Genomic DNA, 16,335 nt, shown 5'->3' with positions numbered 1-16,335 from the left:
TTTTTGCTGTTGAATCCTTCATATGTGGATCAGATCCAAGCGTGGACTTAGTATAGCAGATTTATGTTTTTAAAAAGCCTAGAAGATTTAGTTAAGCTGAATTTTACCTCTTAGAACTTCCATTAGTGTCCAACATTTACTTGGATAACGACTGCATGTGACGTGAAGATGTAGTAATTAAAGCCAGTCACGTAGAAAATAATCGATGTACTAACTGATGATGTCCATAACAGGATCACTGGAGAGCATTCATTGTTGAAGATGACTTCAAGTTCATATCTCAAAAGAGAATTAATTCTGTGAGAATACCGGTTGGATGGTGGATAGCAAGTGATCCCACCCCTCCACAGCCTTGCGTTGGCGGATCTTTGAAAGCATTAGACAATGCTTTCTTATGGGCACTGTATGCCCATCTCTATCTAACCCATGCAATTCGTTGCAAAATCAGAAACACCCACCCACCCACACACACACACATATATAGCCAAGAAATTAGTACTTTTAGAGTTCATGGGTCATGTTCTTAAGATTTACTGGGCTGCTATTTAAGGCCACTGTTGTTCGAGTTGGTCTTCATTAGGTTTGGTAACTGGTACACGAAACTCGAATTCTAGTCACCAACTTCATTAATAGCCATCTAACATGGTAACGTGAATTTTCTAGAGAACGGGAGTTAATAACCTTAAAACTCTACAACAATTCTAACATGAGATATTAGATCTTGACAGATTGTGTTGGCAGTCTACAGAAACAGCTGAGTTATGCTTCATGTACGGGAGGAAAACTTTTTGTGCTATCTGTAATTGGTATTTTATCCCACCACTAATCTTAATGCTATATACTACAATCCCCATGTAATTTGGCAGCGTAAACTTGCAGAAAATATGAATCGAAGGTTGTAATTGATCAGCATGCTGCCCCTGACTCCCAAAATGGTTGGGAACTTAGCTCTTCTACAGATGGCTCTCAAGAATGGGATCAAACGGATGCAAATGCAGAACAAACAGTTGATGTCATAGACTTCTTAACTGCCGGTAAATGAAATATGAATGAAAATATCCTGGGACTCCCCAGCAGGTAGTTTTGTGGTACAAATGCATGCGAGTATTTAGGTATGCAAAAGAGCCCAAGCCTTTATGCAGTTGAACTCATGAATGAGCGGCGGGCACCAGGAGCATCTCTAGACAGTGCGACCAAATATTACAAGGCCGGTGACGACGCTGTCCGCAAGCATTCCCCAGCAGCTTATGTGGTGATGTCAAATAGGCTGAGCTCGGATGGTCCAAGAGAACTCTTTCCTCGAGCTGGTGGCTTAACTGGATCTGTTATTGATGTCCATTATTACAACCTCTTCTCTGATGTTTTTAACGGCATGAGAGTCCAACAGAACATTGATTTCATCCACACAAATAGGTCGGCCCAACTGAATTATGTGACCACAGCAGGATTACCAAAGATTTGCTAAGGCCCAATTGGAGGTCTGTGGCAGAGCTACTTTTGCGCGGGCTTATTGGACGCTAAAGAATATGAACAATGATTGGAGCCAGGAGAAGATGATCAACAATGTGACATCAGGCTGAGACTTCGACAAGGAACATCCAGTTCAGTGAAAAAAAAAAAAAACGGAAGGATGCTGTTCAACCGTTGACTGTTGTAGTGTGAGTTTTTTTTTTTTAATTTTGATCCCCAAATCTTATTTATTATTTATTAAGTCATTCAATTGCAAAATTAATAGTCAGTTGCATTCTATTTGTTGACCATGGGAAAAATTAAAAGGAGGACTAAGCTAGAAAAGACGTAAAAAATCAATAGCGTTCAAAGCTAGTGCGAAAAGTTCAATTTAGTCAACACATTTTCAAAATTATACCTTTTATGTTCTTTTTTTTTTCAATTCCAGTTTTTATAAAAAAAAATATTTTTACTATTTCTCAATCCCTAGTTTGTGAGAGAAAAGAGACCTTTACTAAATTTCGATGTACAAAGATAAAGTCACAATGGTCGTCAATTCCGACCACCAAAATAATTGATCTTGATGTCCACGAGTTTTGTTTTATCAAAGGAGTTTGATGGTGGTTTTTTAAAATCTCAATTTTGCCTAAAAAAATAGATTCAAGTCAAGGAAGAAAAATCTAATACAGTTTGATTTTGTATTTTTGGACCATTTTTTTTTAGTTTTTTAGGCTAATAAATTGATTGATAGATGCTTTTAAGTGTGTTTATGAGCTTTTTTGTTGTTAAAATGGTATAGAAAAAGTTTTTCAGGGGAAAAAACTCTCTCCTCTATTTTTCTAACCACTATAGTGGTGGCCTAAAATTGAGTAGATAAATTACAAGTCACCTACCTCAGCAAACAACGTGTCACCTAATTATTATTATTATTTTTAAAATAGGGATAAACAATAGGTCATTTTCCCCTTAAAAAGATTAAAAAAATATGTCAAGTCCGGGTGTGCAGGCCTGGGCTTAAAGGCCAACGAGTATGAGTTTTTTAGAGGCTTGGGAAAGTTGGGCCATCAAGACCGTGTGTTTGAGCTTTTTTTAGGCCTTTTTTTATAACAATTTTGTTATTCTATATTTACATGCAAAATAAATTTTTTAAAAAACATATTTGACCTAGTCGAGTTCATGACCTGGATTGTAGGTTCGAAGAGTTAAGCCATAATCTTATCTCTCAATCTTAAAAAAATACAATTTAATCCTTTGTAAAAAATTATCTATTTTTTTTATTTAACTTAAAATAGAAAAATAAATTTCACACTTTCTTATCATTTTAACTTGAAAAAATTATGCATGTTTTTGCTATTATAGTCCTATACACATGTCATGGTAAAAACTAAAATTGAAGGGTTTTTTTTTTTCTAAAGTATAAAAAAATAATGCTTAAACACTCAAAACATATAATGTTTTTTTTTAGCTTGTTACACATATCTCAAGATAAAAGAGAAAAAAGGAAGGAAATAAAGAAAAGGTCATCGAGGCCATGTTGGGAGTCTAACAACGACACTCACACCACCCTAAAAGAAAGAGCTGGTTGAGATAATTCATGGGTTGCTTGTGAGGTTAGGGCAACCCTGTAAAAAAAAAAAACAATGGAGGTCAACTTTTAAGCAAGCTAAATAATGAAAGATAGAAGTAAAAAAAAAAAATTAATTAAAAAAATTAAAGAAAAAACTAGAGTTAACCAGGTTCAACTCGGATAACCCATAACTCGGGATATAAGATTGAGATAACTGCTTAGAAAAAAACTAACAAAAATCACAAAGTTGAAGGTCCAATAATCTAATGTTGAATGATGAAATTAAAAAAAATAAATCTAAAAAATATCATAATCAAATCAAGTCAATCTTCAAAACCTGTGACCTTATTCATTAGACTGGGTTGCCCTATAGAAAGCAAACCCATAAAAATCACGAAGAAAAATTTTCAAACATTCAAAATTAAGAAACAAAATAAATATAAAAAGATCTAAAAATTAAATTAAATAATATAATAAGGGATGAGATTTAAAAATTAAAAAAAAGATAAAAAAATAGCAATTAAAAGAATTGAAATCAAATTTGATAGATAAAAAAAATAAAGAAAGATAAAATTAAAAAAGATCTAATTTTATAAATTATTTTAAATAAAAAAAATAACAAAGAATAATCCAACTCACAACCTTCAAGTTAAGAGAGTCACGACCGCAATCAAAAGAACATGGATGAAATTTAAAGAAAAACAAAATTGAAAGGTTGGTTTGAAAAATTAAAGGGTTTGACACGAGAATCGAGTATAAGAGAGAGAGAGAGAAAAAGATCATCAGCATCAAACCTAAGGTCCGTTCCTCACAAGCATTGCCCAAACATGCAAAGCCACCAAGTAGATTTCAACGTTGCCCCAAAAGTTGAAGCTTAGTTGCCAGGTGACACTGTATGCATCACTTAAATTTCACGGTTAAACCCCAAGTTGACATGAGCAATGCACTTATCAACCAATTTTTTTAATAATATTTATGTTTATTAAAATAATAATTTGCAACTCAATGCACTTGTTTTTTTTTTAAAAAAAAACCATAATGAAAATACTAAATAGCCCTTGAAAGTCATTTTAGTAAATTTTGTTTGTAGGGGTACTTCAATCATTTTACTGATTGGAAGAAGGTGAAAGGACTAAAAGCACTTGGACAACAATTTATTTTTCTATTGTTTTTAAGAATAATTAAATAATTTTATTGTGCTAAAAAATAAAAATTCAATTTACTTTCTATTTTCATTTCATTGGCTATCACGCTAGAGGGAAAAAAAATGGTATTATACTATAGTAATCTACAATATAATCGGTCTTGATTCACTGTAAAACACTGATTTTTGTAGTTTTTTTTTTTAATTTAATTCCTGGCAGAGTGTAGCCTTTTTACAAATATCCTAAGTTTTTGTTCATGTCGATGTTTAGTGGCTAACATCAATCATTACATGACAAAACAAGTTATAACGTATGTTTCTGCTGAATTTCAACCAATTCAAAATTTCACGCTTCTACATAATATACTCATCGTTAAGTCTGATTTGAAGGGTCACTCTCCAGATAACAATTATGATTATTGTAGAAATATCGAATTCTTCAGCTGGTGGGCGCCCTTCAAGTGCTGTGTAAAGGAGATATTTTGCTTGTGATCGTGGCTGACATCCCTTCATTGGCCATTGTTAGCAGAAGCAACTCAACTCAACGAACAGATATTTATATATATATATATATATATATATATATATATATATATATATATATATATATATTTGACCACTTGCAGAAAAACGTTGTTCTAAAGCAATACCTTGCTTGGCTACTTCTTTTGGTAAATTATTACGAAACAAAAACAGCTATTTTATGGCAATAAAGCTATGATACCTCAATTTCAAGGAATAAGCTGCTCACACGAGTGGGTTCCAATTTCCAAAGTCCAGCCAGGATATTAGACCGCAGTCGCTATCCCTCGCAGGACACCTCATAAGTCTTGAAGTAATTGGTGTACCTAGCAATCATTATCATTAAAAACAAAATATGTAAATAAATAAATAAAAATCATCAATATAACTTGGGAATAAAAGCTTTGGAAACATAAAATTAGATAAAAAAACAAAAAAAAAACCAATCCGAGTCAATCCAGTTTAACATGATAAACATGTAATTTGGGTAATAAAGAGATAGTCAACCAGGTTATCCTGCAAAACTCGTGACTCGAATAATAAAATTTGGATAACCCAATAGAAAAGAAATCGAAGAAAACCATAAAGCTAATTTTTTTATATAAAAAAAACCTAATATTGAACGATAAAATTGAAAAAAAAAATAAGCATGAAAAAGAATGTTAACCCGCGTTAACTTTTCAATCTTATAAGCCGGACATTAGACCGGAAGTAGCATACACGAAGAAAATGTGAAGTCCAATCCCTAGCAAATCAAATGTTGAAAGATGAAATCGGATAAAAAAAATAATTACACAAAATAATCTAAGATAAAAATGAAAATTAAAAGAATGAGAGTGAAAATCAGAATAAAAAATAAATTAGAGGAAAATAATTTATTTTTGATTAGTGGGTTAAATTGAAAAGAAAAAAAAACTTTAACAAAACAAAAAAATCAAAAGAACGATAACCAAATTGAAAATCAATAAAAAATTTACAAAAAAAACCAAGAAAAAATATTATAAATTAAAATAATAAGAGCTAAATTGAAAAAAAATAAAACATACTAAAAAGACCAAGAGCCCCCTAGATCCATGTTTTATTTTTTTGGATTCTAAGGGCAAAGCTATCTTTTTACTGTATTTTAAAAATTAAAAAGACTTAAATATCCTCACCTAGTAGTTTTAAAAAATTTAATATGAAGGGTATATAAGTTATTTTATTGTTCCAAAAAAAGAAAAAGTCATATACACCCCCAACAAATCATCAATGACTTATGGGTCATTCAAAAAGATCAAAATACCCTCTACTTATAATTAATCTTCTTATTTTTTTCTTTGAAAGACATAATACTCATTGCACTACAGTAGTAAATAGTGAAATCAGAGTCAGTCTACAGGTGTTTATTACAAGATTTTTTAAATTTCTTTTAGATTTTTTTATTAATGTTAATAATAAATAGATGCACTCTAGATAAATTTTCTTCAATTATGATAAATAAAGTGATTGTTTTGGAAGTGTGATAATATTTACTTTTCAAAATAATTTTTATTTGAAAATACATAAAAATTATATATATATATATATTAGTTTCGACATTAGCACATCAAAACAATAAAAAAATACAAAAAAAATTGATTTAAAGCTAAAAAATAATTTTAATTTTTAAAAAAACCATAATGCGGGACCAAAACCATTTTCTGCTCATCCCGAAAAACAAAATCAGTGTTAGGACTGTGGTAATATCTAATTACCTGCAGCAATTATAGAAAACTTTAGCAGAATTGAGCCATCGACGCAGATTAATTTTGATGTCCGGCTAAGTTTTCCAGTTTTTTGTTAGAAGTCTTGATGCTTGCTTGGCAGTAAAAATTGTTTTGCTAGCATCGTTTTGTATTTCCCGAAAAAAAAAACATAAATATAGTGCCAATAAGTATAACCCCATGAAATTACAAAGTGGTAAAAAAAAATGTATGTGCTTCAAGTTCTCATTAGCGTGGAAATTATCTGTATTTTCCTAAGGCAAATTAATAACCAAAGTGATACACTTTATACTCTAGATTACCTTGTCTTTACGTGGTTGTTTTTGTTTTTGAAGTAAATCACAGTAAATAATTGTTTGGTAAAGTAAAAAATACAGTATATTATTTAATGGGCCCAGTGCATTTCGTCTTTACACTTTATACTCTAGATTACCTTGTCTTACGTGGTTGTTTTTGTTTTTAAAGCAAATCACAGTAAATAATTGTTTGGTAAAGAAAAAAATACAGTATATTATTTAATGGGCCCAGTGCATTTTGTTTTTAAAACGCAGGTAAATTCAAAGCAGCTATCGGCTACTTTTCTTTTTCTGTATAGTCAACTAAACTCTGCACCGTTCACTTTTGATCACGTGAATAATACAAAGTGAATTAAATCCACTCATAATATTTACGTGAATAATTTTTTTTTTTTGAAAAAATAGTACAAACCTTTTATAAATTTACTCGCAGGATAGTCTTTTTTTTCTTCCAAAAAACTAGTGCATAGTGAATTAAATGTAAAGTCTGTAATCTCAATTTTATTCCTGATGATATTTTACCTGATTTTGTTGCACGCTCAAAAAACTATGGAAATTGTAATTCTTGTCGGATGAATTTTGTACGTAATAGAATTGTAGATAGTTTAATAGAACAATAAAAAATATTTTATATAAAATATTATTTATTTCATGATATAATAGCAGTAGTTAAATCTACAATATTTAAATTTAAAACTATATATATATATATATATATATATATATATATGTATGTATGTATGTTAGTTATTTTATAACCTCAATTTAAAAAGTATTATTAACCAAATATATTAAATTATTTTTTATTCAATCTCAATTTTAACCAAACATATATAAATATTAAATCAATCCCAACTAAAAATACTTTTTATAAAATAATTTTTTTAAATCACAACTAATTTAAATTGCTTTTTTTACGTCATTCTTCCACCTTTAATTTTCTCTTTCTTCTTTAATTTTCTCTTTCTTGGATCATCATGGTGAGAAAGTGGGCGCATTTTGAAGAAAGAATGTCTAATCACTGATAGAACTTTACTTTCAGTGGTGCCACTGTACACTTACAATGATTTATCAATTCATGGGGCAGTTTAGGCTAATCAAAGATTGGATCAGCAATAAAGAAGATCTCGAAGATATAAAATTTACCATACTAACATATTTTCAAATGCTCCATGCACGATTGATTCTTATCTTCGAGTATAGATGCTGATAAATTGTCACAATAATTTGAAGCAAACAAAATATTTCTTCTCGTGATAAAAGTTATATACCATATGCTATCACAACGTGCTCGTAGCTAGATTATATTTATAGCATAATATTCTCCACATTAAAAAGAACTGACACTTTAAAAACTACTTAAACTAGAGATATGATATCTTATCATGAAGGATTTAGAGAAATCCTCAACTTTCTAGTTTACACTTCACTGCCATATATATTCTCTTTTGTTATTATTATGTTCACTGCATGTTTGCAGGCCGCATCACTCCTTTCTTCGCTGGTTTTTTGCTACGATGCCCCATGAATTAATGGACAATATTGGATGGTATTGTAGCTTCTATTTACAACACTCATAACCTATAATTAAGTGATACAAAGGCTTCATATTCAGAGAAGTATATAATTAGGATAATGTTCCACCTAATCTAGCTAGGAATTGTAGAGAAAATTTAAGCTAAGGTATATATATATCAATATCATCTAAAGATATGGGGTTAAATTTTTATTTATACTCAAAAGAGGAAAACTGGGAAATTTAAAGCCGGTGTGTACCTTAATTCGCACGCCCAACCAGGATGTTTGTGGAAAGGAAAATGGAGACAAATAGCATCCAGTTCCTCCGAAAATAATGAAGAACTCAACCAATGAAAGCAAGACAAGAGATTCTCGCGATGTTTAGCATTTAAAACGACATGATTAAATAAATGTTTCAACCACATATATAAATATTTGGGCAAAACTTAAAAATAATTACGAGTAATTAAATAATCTGCTGGAAATAAGAAACCAATCGCATGCCAGCCAAACATTTTACATGAAACTTTTACAACGCACCCACTGGTCAGTGCTGAGTGCTGACCATCAGTCAATTTTGATATATGACAAAAGCAAGAGTTCCCCGGAGAAGTTTTCTTTTCAGTCAGGGACCACTCTACCTGCGTTCTATTGGTGTTGAGATTGGCGGATTTTAGCCTTGCAATTTAATAAGAAATACGAAAAATTACTGTCTGTGACTCAGTGTTGCTGCAAGGGAATAAGGAGGCACTTCACGTGAATTATAATTAGAATTATATATAATTATGCAACTAGTTCAGTTTAATTTGTTAAACTGCAATTACAAAATAGACAGCGCAAGTGGGAAGACAAGAGGAGTCCAGACCAAGCTCCCCAAATAATTGATGCAGAAAGAGGATGCTAGCTCTGGAAAATGACTCATGAGACGGCCGCATACAGTGATTGGTCCCAGGCTCTAGCTGGTGTATGGATACGATGATTTTGTTGCAAAATCTTGTTTAAAAACATGGTTAATAAAACCAAATTAAAAGTGCAGTCCTTTTACTTTTAAAATTAAGATTTTATTGAAATTTAGTCTATAACATAAACTCTCTAATATAAAACACATTAATATATTTTAAATAAATTATAAATAAATAAAAAATTTATCTTAAAAAATATTTGGTTGATATGTTTTGATGAAATCCAAAACCCTCTAAAAATATTTTATTCCGCGTAGAAAATAAACAAAATTTTCTTTGTATTTATAAATTAAAAAGTTAAGAAATTAAAATTGAATCCTAAAAACACATTTTTAAGAGGGAAAAAAATCACACGCAAAGTGAGTTTTATACTTAAAATCACAAACATGATAGCTTGGCTCGGCTTGTGCTTTAACCCAATAATATTTTGGACAACAAAATAAATTTTTATTTACCCTCAGTTTTTGGTTAATGATGATGGTTTGTGATGCAACAATGAATATTTAAGTGATAAAATCATTAAATAATTGAGTAGTGAAAATGGATTTTAATGATTTAGATGATGAATAAAAATAATATTTTTTTCTCTGTGCTAAGATCTAGAAAAGTTGATATATTCTTTAAATTGAAAACAAGTTACAACATTAATATGTAGAAAGCTCTTTCTAAGGAAGGGCCGGGATGGATTATTTGATGAAATGCAAAATATGATATTTTAATTTTTTTATTAAAAAAAAAACTGCATTTGAGTGTATAATCACACACACATGTATATATATATTAATTTTTTATTTAATATTTCATTGATAGTAGTTTTTGTTATTATTCTTAATACGAGTCTCCTCTTATTTTAAAAATATTTTTTACTTTGGTTATTTATGTTTAATATGATAAGTGACACATTTTATGACAAATTAATGATTATGAGGCATTAGATTAGTCAACTACTGGATTTTGATAAACCTAATTGAACAAGTAGACAATAGGACCCAAGCAATTCAAAACTAGAAGTAGGAGAGTTGATTTGATCAAATTTATAATATAGGGACTAATTTGAACAGATTCATATGGTAGAGTAAATTACAGTAGAAATGTATATATATAACCACTCACGAACGAGGAAACTCAAGCTCCCTCAAGTTTAACTGCTTGGATTGGGGAATATTAAAAAAAAAAAAAAAGTATCAGAAGCTACCAAAACAATGATGAAAGGGTCAATGACGTGGATTTTCTGTAATAACAAAACAGCATATTAATTCAACGGCCCAGATTCACTCCTGGGTTTCTGGCTCTTCTTTTATCTTTCCAACCCCCTCTTCTCCTGCACTTCCCCTCCCTCTCTCCTTCTTCCTCTCTATATTTCCTCAGTGAAAGGAAACTCAAAAACTTAATAGCTAGCAGTTGCTAAGAGTATAACAAAGATGTTGCTGGGCAAGAGACCACGTAATCCAATGAAGAGAACAACAAGCTTCTCAGAGATCACCTTTGATCTAAACACTGCTACTAGTGAAGCAGCCCCACCACCGTCTGATCATCATCAAAAACAGGCGGGATATGGTGGCCTGATAGATCAACGGTTCTTGTCTGACGCTGGATCACCAAGAACTACCTATAGAAGGGCTTCTGCTGATTTCTTGGAGACTGCTCACTTCTTGAGGGCTTGCTCTCTTTGCAAGCGCCGGTTGATCCCTGGCCGTGACATCTACATGTACAGGTAATCATTTTTTCTCTATATTAGGCTATGTAAGTTGTGTTACTACTTATTTTCTTTTGACAATCTTTACCAACAATCGAACATCTTCTGTTACGTTTTTCTTCTTCTTCTTCTTTTTTTTATCCTAACTTCAAATCGTTAATTTATCTTCGGAGATATTTTTGCTTGTTTCTTGGGATTTTCGGTTGTAATACATGTGAAAAAAATAAAAGAATTAACCTTGTTTCACTAGTAAGTGATAGATTAACATGGTAAGCTCAGTTTATTTATGTGACAATTCGATTCCCAATCATGTTTTGCAAGAAATAACAACATAATCCGACACATCTTCCATGAAATAATTTCTCTTGATGCATCCAACTTTTTTTTTTTATCAAACAACTTTGTTTAATTTTATCATCTGTCTGGTCAATACACTATTTGTTCTTTAATTAATTACTGTGAATCTATCTTATTTAATAGTGATCACATGGCATCGACTTTGTTTTTAACGAAGTTAATTTGGCTTCTTGCAGGGGTGACAGTGCTTTTTGCAGCCTAGAATGCAGGCAACAACAAATGAGCTTAGATGAGAGGAAAGAGAAGTGCTCATTAGCATCCAAGAAAGAATCTGTATCCACCACCACCGCAACAGAAGTCTCCGCTAAAGGAGAGAGCACCGTTGCCGCCTTGTAGAAATTATTAATTACCAAGAAAAATGAAAAAAAAAAAACTTCGCCTATATATAATATAATCCAAGTCTAGAAGTATATGAACGTGGGTTTGAATGCAGGCGTATATTTTTGTATGTAAAGGGACAAGTTTTGAAGCTGCTTTACGTGGATCCGCGGCGCATACTATGAGGCCTGCCTAGCTAGAATTTACGAGTCTGCATTTCTTTTTCCTAGTTTTTTTTTTGTTTTTTGCTTTTTCTAACACTTTTTATTTTATCCTGTTTTGTCTTGCTCGTAATGGAAGAAAATTGCAGATTCACAAGTTTTTTCTCGATTATTATTATTATTATTATTATACGCAGAATTAAATGTGTGTGTACATGTGTGCTCGCATATGTTAATTCATGGTGGTAAAAAAATGATTTCTAGAGATAAAATTGATGGGTTTGGGACTGAACAGTACTGAGGGGGATGGTATTGATTTTAAAGAAGATTCCCGTCATTTTCACGGTGGTACCACCACCTCCATCTTGTTTCGATGCACGAGTTGCCTAATAATCAGAGAGATTTGCGCGCGTAAACAACAATAATTCGTGACTAGTCTATGGAGTACGAACTGATGTATTGAGCCACTAGCTAGTACTTATTGTTTCTGTCTCGAAGGTTTGGACTTTTGGAATTTGGATACTAAATATTCAAATAGAGAGCAAATGTTTGAATTGAATTGCTTTTCCATAATCTATCGTCATAACTAAAGCAAGGGTGAGTATCGTTTATGTGAAGATCAATTCTTCAGAATTTTTTAATAGATAAATAATATATGTTCTAGAAATGTATTTGTTTTCATCAATGGAAACAAGGTCTATGGTTAGGTTTTTAGAGTTTGTGTTAATTTTATTTAAATTAACTATAGTTGATTTCAATTACATATAAAATTAGTCAATTAAGTATGTATATTTTATTATTTATAGAAAATTGATGAATTTGGTTTGTGTTAATCATGTTAGGGTTAAAGTTGCATTAACTATAAATTATGTTAATATTTAGCTTTAAATGATCCCAATTCAGTTCATAGATAATGTTATTTTTTGATAGATTTTATGAATTATAGTTTTATTGATTGTGTTTAGGTTTATTAAAAATTTATCAAAATGATGTAACTTGATGAATTTGCTATATTGCTAAATTGTCATTGTGTTTTGTTGTGTTTTTCACGGAATATACCTTTTATAGTGGGATTATTATGTTATTATGGTGGTACCATCATCGATGTCAATAATGATATCACTTACCATAGAGAAAGTAACAAGTTCTTTAGTTTGACATTAGACAATTTGTTTGTCGAACTAAAAAAATTAGTATGTGGAGGCATTTGGTAGAATTTTTTTGAAATTGATGTTGACATTACTTGAAGGATGTTAGATGAGGGACATCCAAATTGTTATGTTAGTGTATCCATGGCTAGTAATGTGAGTTTTAATGCAATGTTTTGGTTGGTAACCACAAATAAATTACAAATATTAGAGCTCTACTTAAATAGGAGATTCAAACAAGAAAAATTCTAGAGTTTGGAGTTCACATGGGTCTCAAGTTACACTCAAATGACCACACAATTACCATATAATGCTTTTTTAATATATTTATTTTATGCTTTGATAGATGTTACAGACACCCTACATCAATTCATTGATAGAAAAATATTTTTGTTATGCATGGAGGGCAATGATTTATGGCTTATAGTTGTTCTAATGCACTATTTTGCTATTGTTGATGTGCATTGCCCTAATCGGGTAATGCAGCGGTTTTGAATTGCATTAACACATCACTCATGATGTCGACACATTTAATGACTTACATGTTGTTAATCATCAAGGTAAAATGGACCATGATTAGTTGGTAATGCATATAGAATATGTCAATCATTAGCATATTTGCAATGAGAGGTCATATATTTACAGAGTGATATCTACCTATTAAGTTAGAATTCTACATGTCTTGGTATATGAAAATAAAAAGGCGATTCATTACACCACCATGAGAGTGTACTCTTAGACTTCCACGTGATCCTCTACGTCAGTCGGCATGTAATCTGGATAATTGAGAGTCATATGCACCAAGATATAATGATGAACTAGTGTGGATCAATTTTTCTGTAACTTATAAAAATCTTTTCTATATATATTATAAATGATGATATATTCTTTTGTTATATATTATGTGAGTTTTTTTTAATACGTGAGGGTTAGAAAGCCACGACCGCGATTCATGATGACACTAACGATATTATGTGCCCCACATTCAATACTTAGTTCTCATATTGTTGTTCTTCACTTGACAAGGTTGGGGAGCTTGAGTGTTTGGACGCTGCATTAAAAAAGGATGAGGCTATATATCGTGCACGAAGATAATGATATGCTCATGGTTCTAATGGTGTAGGTTTGTCGACGATTTAGTTTATTAGATGAAGTTTCATGATCTGATTGAATTAAAGTTATTTATTATAATGAATTGTTTTGGTGTTGTGGTTGAGTTTCTTTAATTATGAACTTAGTTGATATGAAATTGCGATTTGTGTTTAATTAGTGTGTGGTGATTTGTGCTGAAGGATAACTAACTTGTTGTGTTGATTTGCTGTTTTCAAAATTGTATTTTCTTTGGCAGGGGGCTAAAAGGGCTGAGAAGTGCTCAGACATTGTGTTTTCCTTGGTCGCGCATGTAATATACACGCGCAACAATATTACCCTAACCTGTGTTACATTGAAAAATATCTTTTCAGTAAAAATTAAAAAAACTCTATGGGATACACTTCCATCCGGCAAGGGAAGATTCCATTGGCGAGATTTTGCCCTCGTTAACTTGGCCACGCAAATAGCCAGCGGGAATGATGAGGATTATTATTGATTTAGAAAAGAAGTACGGAGAATGGAGGAGAGAGGTGACATTTTAGAAGATTCTGTCAAATATTTGATTAAATGATTTATTTATTTATTTGTTTATTGGGGGTGACAAGTCCAGGGGATTGGTAGTTGTTCTTGTGCAAGCTGATAGTGTAGAATGGAATCATTGGCCTAGTCAGCAGTGGGTCCCAACCATCACCATCACAGTAAAGAGAAATAAGGAAGTGGAAAATAATAATAATTCATCTGGAAGAGGAGGAGGAGGAGGAGGAGGAGGAGGGGAGTCCTCTCTTTCTCTGATTCGTGCCTCAGATGGGACTAACCAGAATTAATATAATAAATGTCCCCCCGCCTTTTCTCTTGAAATTGGCTCCCACATCATTTCTGATTTCCACTTCACCAGGCACGGTGCTGTATTCTCCGACCTGTTAACATAAAGAAGTGAAAAACAATTGGATGTAGGGCTTTGTTTTCCTCCAGGCAACCCAACCCATTTCTTATTTTAAAGGAAAAAAATCAAAATTTAAATAAAACCATACTCTAGAAATTAGAGCATAAAAATCAATAAAATTCCATCCATAAATCACAACACGATAGGATAAAATCTCAATATAGAACAAAAATATCATAAAATAAAACTCACACATAATAAAAGTTAAATTTTGTTTTAAAAGAGAGAATTAAAAAAATAATAATCTGGATTGGATACAAGTCAGATGAACATTAACTCCATCGGGTCGGTGAGATTATTATTCCTAATAAAATTATCAGTTTTGGGCCTTGACCCTCGAGAATCCCAAGGAATTTTTCCTAGAAAAACAAACATGCGTTATGAGAAAATTGGGATTCCTATGTGGGGATCTTGAGAGATGCCCCGGTATAATGAAAGGCCACCTTAGTTTATTTATTGTGATATTAAATAATTTAGGAATAAATTTAATTTGCTCGCATGCATCCATGCATGCATGGTGGAGATCTAGTAGATGAATTATGAAAAAAAGAAAAATTTGCCCTTTCTACAGGAAGAGAGAAGCTACCTTGATTATGTTCTTCATGAATATTTAATCTTAATGAACTAACAAAAAGATCTAATCGAGAATCCATTAATAAATTAATGATTAATTAATCGAGATGGAGAGAATGGGTTAGCTAGAGACCAAGAAAGATGGTCTAGGCTTGCTCAAGAATATAATAAAAACTGTTTTACTTATTTAATTTGATGTTAAACGATCTTAGTAATTAAATCGGTCGAGGTTTTAACGAGTCTTTGTGGTTTTGACACCGCAGGGAGAAGATACGCATCGCAAGGAATTATAGACAATAGAAGAGCAGCGATATTGATTATTAATTAGACAATTTAATTATACATGGAGATGCTCACAGATTCTCTGCAGCAAGTGTAGCAGGTGGTAAAAAAGGTTTATTAAAATGGACAACATGGCAGGGCATATATATATATATATATATATATAACGGTGAATTTCTTCCGTTCAATTTGCCCAATTGGGAGGACAGGATTAATTCCGGATGCTTTCTGTAGAATCTTAATCTCTTCTTTCCTTGTACTCGCCATATCACTCGTACGTCTGCTCTTCTGCACTCCTTTCTTTTAGCTCTTACTTTCCTTCTTTTCCTTTTCCTGTATATATATATATATATATCAGATGCACATTTGATTCGACGTTATATTGCTCAATGATCTCTACATTTACCTCCTTTCAATGGTTGGATTTTCTCAACTTGAACACTCCAATTTCTACTACGATTTTCAACTTAGATGCTTCTGGACTTGAGGTCTTTAGTTAAAATTATGATTGAAGATGTTATTTAATAAAAAAAAAACATATTAAAAATGTTTAGTTAAAACTGTT

The 16,335-nt window shown here is 31.6% G+C and overlaps 1 protein-coding gene and 1 pseudogene across 1 annotated transcript; both read left to right on the top strand.

The window, feature by feature from the left end:
• The first annotated feature begins 42 nt into the window (after window positions 1–42).
• Window positions 43–1,580, top strand: LOC18096226 (uncharacterized; annotated as a pseudogene).
• Window positions 1,581–10,506: 8,926 nt separating this feature from the next.
• Window positions 10,507–11,889, top strand: LOC7463201 (FCS-Like Zinc finger 5). Its single transcript, XM_002302243.4, has 2 exons — window positions 10,507–10,914; window positions 11,430–11,889. Exons 1-2 carry the CDS (start codon window positions 10,622–10,624, stop codon window positions 11,587–11,589), a joined length of 453 nt encoding a protein of 150 aa, XP_002302279.3. The 5' UTR covers window positions 10,507–10,621; the 3' UTR covers window positions 11,590–11,889.
• The last annotated feature ends 4,446 nt before the right edge of the window (window positions 11,890–16,335 follow it).

The sequence above is a fragment of the Populus trichocarpa genome, chromosome 2 (genome assembly GCF_000002775.5).
Source record: "Populus trichocarpa isolate Nisqually-1 chromosome 2, P.trichocarpa_v4.1, whole genome shotgun sequence".
Classification (NCBI taxonomy): Eukaryota; Viridiplantae; Streptophyta; class Magnoliopsida; order Malpighiales; family Salicaceae; genus Populus; species Populus trichocarpa.
This window is presented reverse-complemented; position numbering and strand designations above follow the sequence as displayed.